We start from the raw sequence: 8,770 nt of genomic DNA on the forward strand, positions 1-8,770 counted from the left end.
GAGAAATGGAAATAAAAACAAAAATAAACAAATGGGACCTAATGAAACGTAAAAGCTTTTGCACAGCAAAGGAAACCATAAACAAGACCAAAAGACAACCCTCAGAATGGGAGAAAATATTTGCAAACGAATCAATGGACAAAGGATTAATCTCCAAAATATGCAAGCAGCTAATGCAGCTCAATATCAAAAAAACAAACAACCCAATCCAAAAATGGGCAGAAGACCTAAATAGACATTTCTCCAAAGAAGATATACAGATTCCAACAAACACATGAAAGGATGCTCAACATTATTAATCATTAGAGAAAAGCAAATCAAAACTACAGTGCGGTATCACCTCACACTGGTCAGAATGGCCATCATCAAAAAATCTACAAACAATAAATGCTGGCTGTAGAGGGTGTGGAGAAAAGGGAACCCTCTTGCACTGTTTGTGGGAATGTCAATTGATACACCCACTACAGAGAACAGTATGGAGGTTCCTTAAAAAGCTACAAATAGAACTACCATACGACCCCCCAATCCCACTACTGGGCATATACCCTGAGAAAACCATAACTCCAAAAGCAGTCATGTACCACAATGTTCATTGCAGCTCTATTTACAATAGCCAGGACATGGAAGTAACCTAAGTGTCCATCAACAGATGAATGGATAAGGCACATATATGCAATGGAATATTACAGCCATAAAAAGAAACGAAATTGAGTTATTTGTAGTGAGGTGGATGGACCTAGAGACTGTCACACAGAGTGAAGTAAGTCAGAAAGAGAAAAACAAATACCGTATGCTAACAAATATATATGGAATCTTAAAAAAAAAAAAAAGGTTCTGAAGAACCTAGGGGCAGGACAGGAATAAAGATGCAGACATAGAGAATGGACTTGAGGACACGGGGAGGGGGAAGGGTAAGCTGGGACGAAGTGAGAGAGTGGCATGGACATATATACACTACCAAACGTAAAATAAATAAAATAGATAGCTAGTGGGAAGCAGCCGCATAGCACAGGGAGATCAGCTTGGTGCTTTGTGTCCACCTAGAGCGGTGGGATAGGGAGGGTGGGAGGGAGCCGCAAGAGGAAAGAGATATGGGGATATATGTATACATACAGCTGATTCACTTTGTTATACAGCAGAAACTAACATACCATTGCAAAGCAATTATACTCCAATAAAGATATTAAAAAACAAAAAAACAAAAAACCATCTTGCAATTCCACAGTATCAGTCATAAGGGAAAGCAAGTGTGAGGGTTTATGTGTTACATATGCATGTATATGTATGTGTGCGTATCTATGCACATACAAACACACTATGTGTGCGTGTGTATACGCACCTAAAAATCTCAATCTGCTGCTGCTCGCTAGCTAATCCATCCTGTTGGGGGTGGGCTGGAGTGCCATCTCTGGACAGGAAAGACTACACACTGCTTGGCCATCCCCACAGTCCAAATGATCTCTGGGTCGCCAGCAGTTCCCCAATGAGTACTCACCAATTCTCTGCTTGGGCCTCTCCTGCTTTCCTTCAGATTTTGTGTTCAAATTACCTGTCCTTGACACTGGTCACCCAAAGATGGCTAATAAATATGGTATTCTCTCCCTATGGAATCATATGCTCTTTTCCAAAAATAAAGACACATTCAAGGAAGGTGAGAGAAAAGAGAAGGAAAGGGAAGTGGGACATGGCACAGGGTTGTTCAAGATGTGGAGAAAGATGTCCTCTACCTGCAGAGCCAGTCGCACGACCCCGGAGGTATAGGTCAGCATGCTGTGCAAAATATCAAGCAGGGAAAATAGCAAGGCGGCTGCCATCTCGTTGTTGTTTTTATTGTCCACATCCAAGCACAGTGTGGCAGTTTCAGTGAACAGGTTACAGACGTGATGGACCAGTCCTGGGGGTAAAATAGGAGAAGGGTAAAACATTCATCAAAAAATATAAAAATAACGTTTCACGTAAACCCAGCAGAGCAGGCATACATAGTCTACGTTGCATAAACTCTAAACGGTCCTTCAACTGTATTTGTACCAGGTACACTTGGGAAAGGTTTCTAAAATGCAAGTTCCCAGGCCACACGCCCAGACAGTCTGCTCAGGAGCCTGGAATCAGGCCTAGGAATAGACTTGTTAAAAAGCTCCCCCGCTGATTTTGATGGAAGGGTTCCCCAAATTACACTTTGAGAAACACTACACTACATGGACAGGCTTCACAGGGATGGAAGACTCCCTGACACTGCACAGTGCTGTAGGCAAACATCCTGTCCCCAGGTTCTGTCTAAAGGTACAGTTCTTCATGGGGTGGCTCAGGGACCACAAGTGAACTGGGGATCTACCAAGGATGGACAAGTAATTGGGTCACCTCAAGAGGTTAAAGAAATGAAGTGATTTTTTTCACATGCATTCCAAAATGTACGATAATGATTTTAAGCAATGTGAAATTGAGAAATTGCCAGGTCTGTCTCTGCAAACCTCATATTCACAGTGTGGTTGGTCTTCGTCAACTTTCATTTTGATGTAGTTTGTTATGACCAATACATTTAAGTTGGCATTTTTATTATTATTGTAACGCAGCATTACATTTTGAATTCCCAAAATGATTCAGATGTAAACGTGGTGAAAAGACAACATGAAATGTTATAAACCGAAACGGTAAGGGGGTCCTTTAGTATCAATAGATCTCAATGTTCTAGAAAAAAGTGAATCTTCGAAAATAAATATTTTACACAAGCAGATGGGAAAAAAACATGGTAAGGAGGTAGGACATGTGTTGTAAGCTGGACCTGCAATCCACATATTTATTGGACCTGCAATCCATTGGTCCCTAGTTCTCAGGACAATTGGATGGAAACTCTGCCAGGCACAGCCATCCAAGCTTTGGTACCTTTCCCAGACATTGCACACTGTCATTTCCAGTAAAGCAATCTAGTGTTCCTACACAAGTGCAAAGTAATTAGACTAAAAAAGCAATTAATTTTGTCACTAAAGGCAGAGAGAAACCAAAATTACAGAGCATCATTCAAAGTTGTAATCCTTGTGGCAAAAACTGGTATAAGCCACAAAGTTGAAAATAAATATACTTGAAGGGAAAGTAGAATGAATTATTAGCAAAATTTATCAAGTGACAAGGTTTGATAGCACAAATCATCAATGACAGATAGTAAAGAAAATCAATTATTAGGACACATGCATTACACCGACAGGCATTCTCTTTTGAGTTAGCATGCATCACTCAAGTGCACGCTATGAATCAGCACTTGGCATTTGTGAGCTGCAGGTAGGGTAGAAGGGCTTTAAAACATAGTATGTGGTAAACACACGCTGCAAGAGAAGATGTTCTCTTTTGGGGAGTTCATGATTACTTTGTGACACATCATGCTGATGGTCAGAGGTGCAAGGGACCCAGCTATGTGAACAGCAGAGAAGGACATGGCCCTTCAGAAGGAGGAGGTAGACCCCTGGATACCCATCTACACGCTGTTTGATTCAGACGAAACAGCTGATGAACAACTGTGCTCTTCCTGATCTTTATTCAGTCTTCAAGCAAGGAGCACAACCAATGAATGCAATCGAATCCATGCTGGGCTGGCAAGCCTTTCCAGCCTGTGAAAAAACAGGCAACAAACACCAAGCTCTGACATTACACTCGGAAGTCACCTGCTGTCAGGGAAGGTGCTCATATGAGATTAGAAATGAAGTATGTCCTAAATATTTCTTCATAACAGTGAAAATGCCAGCAAAGCCCATGAATACGATGTTAAATGGCCTAGCTCAGCCATAGAGCCAGTGCTCTTCATAGACAGAACTTTCACTTCAGATGAAAATACAAGTTTTTCTTGTTTAAACATTTAATTATGAAAACAAAGAAAGTCATGAGAAATTTCAGTAAAATGAATCCCTATCACCCTCTTTCATAACTATCAATAGTTTGCCAATATTGTTTAATTATCCCCAACTACTTTTTTTTTAGTATTTTAAAGCAAATTCTAGATATCATCTTATTTCTCCTGTAACTGCTTCTGTAAGTCTCACAAATACCTTTTTTTAAAAAAAAACATAACCACAACGCCATTACCACCTAATACAATTAACCCACTTCTTAACATACTCAATATAACATCTGCGTTCAAAACTCAACTGTCACAAAACTGTCTTTTTTTTTTTTACAGTTCATTTGTTTAACTCAAGATACAAAGCAGGTCCACACATTCCATTTGGCCTCAGATCTTAAGTCTCCTTCAACCTCTAACAGTCCTCTTCCCCACCTGCAATTTTTCAGGCCATTTATTTGTTGGTGAAATGAGAATATTTTTCCTGTAGATGTTCTGGTTGGGTTGCTCCTATATCCCTGCATTTCCTGTAAACTGGTTATTAGACCTAGATACTCAATTTAATTGAGGTTTTATTATTTTGGCAATAATACTTGGAGCTGGGTACTCTGTATATCCTGTTGCATTATATCTGGAAGGATATACTGTCTGCTTGTTCTATTCTTAATGATGCTGAAATTGACCCATGGGTTCACGGGTTGCTAGCCTAACTCATCCAGTATAAACTTCCCCATCAAATGTTATCTACTAATGACCAACGTCCAGTTGTACTATTTCATTAGACATGGCAATATGGAATTTTCAAATTCTGTCATTCCTTCTATATTTTTTCATTTGCTTTTCTTCTATAAAGAACCTTCCTTTATCAACTTATTTTGTTATCATAATATATGATTTGTAAAGGAAAGGCAAGGTAGATGCTTGATAAATGCTTCTTTGTTATCATTTACCAGTTTTCGCAACAATGATTTTGGAGTGTTTGCAAGTCCCAAATGGGACTGAGGTAGGGGGGTGGGGGAAGCTAGAAATTACCAAGGTTACTGATCAGTTGACTTTGGAGCATCAATGTGAATATAATACATTTTTAAATAATATATTTTATGGATTTTAGTTGATTTCAATCACTATTATTTTTATGCTAAACTTGTTCCATCTTTGGCCACTGAGAGCCCCTTGAAAGTGACCTACTTTCTACTAAGATAATATGTCTCAAGCTCACCTTACGAATTCTTGCCTAAGACTGTGCATTAGCTACCTCTCGAAGGAGTCCTGGTTTCTTTTAATGAGACTGGTATTTAGAGACCGTGGTCTCAGCACTAGAAACACTCATTGCTACTGGGTCACTGATTCAGTGGACAGAGATAAGAAGTACACATCTTTTAGACAGAAAAAAAATAATGAGTTCATGCAGATATTTCCAATTCCACATTCCAGAAATGGACCGTAATCTCTAAGCAGCAAGGGAAAAAAGACAAATAACATACAAGGGAACTCCCATAAGGTTAACAGCTGATTTCTCAGCAGAAACTCTACAAGCCAGAAGGGAGTGACATGACATATTTAAAGGGATGAAAGGGAAGAAACTACAACCAAGATTATTCTACTCGGAAAGGATCTCATTCAGATTCAATGGAGAAATCAAAAGCTTTACAGACAAGCAAAAGCTAAGAGAATTCAGCACCACCAAACCAGCTCTACAACAAATGCTAAAGGAACTTCTCTAAGTGGGAAACACAAGAGAAGAAAAAGACCTACAAGAACAAACCCATAACAATTAAGAAAAAGGTCATAGGAACATACATATCGATAATTACCTTAAACGTCAATGGATTAAATGCTCCAACCAAAAGACACAGGCTTGCTGAATGGATACAAAAACAAGACCCATATAAATGCTGTCTACAAGAGACGCACACACACAGACTGAAAGAGAGGGGATGGAAAAAGACATTCCATGCAAATGGAAATCAAAACAAAGCTGGAGTACCAATACTCATATCAGACAAAACAGACTTTAAAATAAAGACTACTGAAAGAGACAGAGAAGGACACTACATAATGATCAAGGGATCAATCCAAGAAAAAGATAGGGCTTCCCTGGTGGCGCAGTGGTTGCGCGTCCGCCTGCCGATGCAGGGGAACCGGGTTCGCGCCCCGGTCTGGGAGGATCCCACATGCCGCGGAGCGGCTGGGCCCGTGGGCCATGGCTGCTGGGCCTGCGCATTCGGAGCCTGTGCTCCACAACGGGAGAGGCCACAACAGAGGGAGGCCCGCATACCACAAAAAAAAAGAAAAAGATATAACAATTATAAATATATATGCTCCCAACATAGGAGTACCTCAATACATAAGGCAACTGCTAACAGCTATAAAAGAGGAAATCGAGAGCAACACAATAATAATGGGGGACTTTTAACACCTCACTTACACCCATGGACAGATCATCCAAAGAGAAAATTACTAAGGAAACACAAGTTTTAAATGACACAATAGACCAGACAGATTTAATTGATATTTATAGGACATTACATCCAAAACAGCATATTACACTTTCTTCTCAAGTGTGCACGGAACATTCTCCAGGATAGATCACATCTTGGGTCACAAATCAAGCCAGAGTAAATTTAAGAAAATTAAAATCATATCAAGCATCTGTTCTGACCACAACGCTATGAGATTAGAAATCAATTACAGGGAAAAAAACGTAAAAAACACAAACATATGGAGGCTAAACAATATGTTACTAAATAACCAAGAGATCATTGAGGAGATCAAAAAATACCTAGAGACAAATGACAATGAAAACACGAGGATCCAAAACCTACGGGATGCAGCAAAAGCAGTTCTAAGCGGGAAGTTTATAGCTATACAAGCCTACCTAAAGAAACAAGAAAAATCTCAAATAAACAATCTAACCTTACACCTAAAGGAACTAGAGAAAGAAGAACAAACAAAACCCAAAGTTAGCAGAAGGAAAGAAATCATAAAGATCAGAGCAGAAATAAATGAAATAGAAACAAAGAAAACAACAGAAAAGATCAATAAAACTAAAAGCTGGTTCTTTGAGAAGATAAAATTGATAAACCATTAGCCAGACTCATCAAGAAAAAGAGGGAGAGGACTCAAACCAATAAAATTAGAAACGAAAAAGGAGAAGTTAAAACAGACACCGCAGAAATACAAAGCATCCTAAGGGACTACTACAAGAGACTCTATGCCAATAAAATGGACAACCTGGAAGAAATGGACAAATTCTTAGAAAGGTATAACCTTCAAAGACTGAACCAGAAAGAAATAGAAAATATGAACAGACCAATCACAAGTAGTGAAATTGAAACTGTGATTAAAAATCTTCCAACAAACAAAAGTCCAGTACCAGATGGCTTCACAGGTGAATTCTATCAAACATTCAGAGAAGAGCTAACACCTATCCTTCTCAAAGTCTTACAAAAAATTGCAGAGGAAGGAACACTCCAAAATTCATTCTATGAGGCCACCATCACCCTGATACCAAAACCAGACAAAAATACAACAAAAAAAGAAAATTACAGAACAATATCACAGATGATTATGGATGCAAAAATCCTCAACAAAATACGAGCAAACAGAATCCAACAACACATTAAAAGGATCATACACCATGATCAAGTGGGATTTATCCCAAGGATGCAAGGATTCTTCAACATACGCAAATCAATCAATGTGATACACCATAATAACAAATAAAAGAAATAAAAGGAATACAAATTGGAAAAGAAGAAGTAAAACTGTCACTGTTTGCAAATGACATTATACTATACATAGAGAATCCCAGAGATGCCACCAGAAAACTACTAAAGCTAATCACTGAATGTGGTAAAGTTGCAGGATACAAAATTAATGCACAGAAATCTCCTGCATTCCTACACACCAATGGCGAAAAATCTGAAAGAGAAATTAAGGAAACACTCCCATTTACCACTGCAACAAAAAGAATAAAATACCTAGGAATAAACCTACCTAGGGAGACAAAAATCCTGTATGCAGAAAACTATAAGACACTGATGAAAGAAATCAAAGATGATACAAAGAGATGGAGAGATATACCATGTTCTTGGAATGGAAAAATCAATATTGTGAAAATGACTCTACTACCCAAAGCAACCTACAGATTTAATGCAATCCCTATCAAATTACCAATGACATTTTTTACAGAACTAGAACAAAAAATCTTAAAATTTGTATGGAGACACAAAAGATCCTGAATAGCCAAAGCAGTCTTGAGGGAAAACAATGGAGCTGGAGGAATCAGACGCCCTGACTTCAGACTATACTACAAAGTTACAGTAATCAAGACAGTGTGGTACTGGCACAAAAACAGAAAATGGAAAAATCAATATTGTGAAAATGACTATACTACCCAAAGCAACCTACAGATTTAATGCAATCCCTATCAAATTACCAATGACATTTTTTACAGAACTAGAACAAAAAATCTTAAAATTTGTATGGAGACACAAAAGATCCTGAATAGCCAAAGCAGTCTTGAGGGAAAACAATGGAGCTGGAGGAATCAGACGCCCTGACTTCAGACTATACTACAAAGTTACAGTAATCAAGACAGTGTGGTACTGGCACAAAAACAGAAATATAGCAATGGAAAAGGACAGAAAGCCCAGAGATAACAATCAAGATGAAAAGACAACCCTCACAATGGGAGAAAATATTTGCAAACTAATCAATGGACAAAGGATTAATCTCCAAAATATACAAAGAGCTCATGCAGCTCAATATCAAAAAAACAAAAACCCAATTCAAAAATGGGCAGGAGACCTAAATAGACATTACTCCAAAGAAGACATACAGATGGCCAAGAAGCCCATGAAAAGCTGCTCAACATCACTAATTTTAGAGAAATGCAAATCAAAACTACAATGTGGTATCACCTCACACCAGTTAGAATGG

General features: G+C 38.5%; 1 protein-coding gene across 1 annotated transcript in view; it reads right to left on the reverse strand.

The window, feature by feature from the left end:
* Window positions 1-8,770, reverse strand: part of ULK4 (unc-51 like kinase 4) — a 591,889-nt gene that overhangs the window by 180,948 nt on the left and 402,171 nt on the right. The window contains exon 33 of the mRNA XM_024117044.3: window positions 1,728-1,894. Within this exon, the coding sequence (XP_023972812.1) occupies window positions 1,728-1,894 (167 nt within the window). The remainder of the gene's footprint in view (window positions 1-1,727; window positions 1,895-8,770) is intronic.

The sequence above is a fragment of the Physeter macrocephalus genome, chromosome 18 (genome assembly GCF_002837175.3).
Source record: "Physeter macrocephalus isolate SW-GA chromosome 18, ASM283717v5, whole genome shotgun sequence".
NCBI classification, from domain to species: domain Eukaryota; kingdom Metazoa; phylum Chordata; class Mammalia; order Artiodactyla; family Physeteridae; genus Physeter; species Physeter macrocephalus.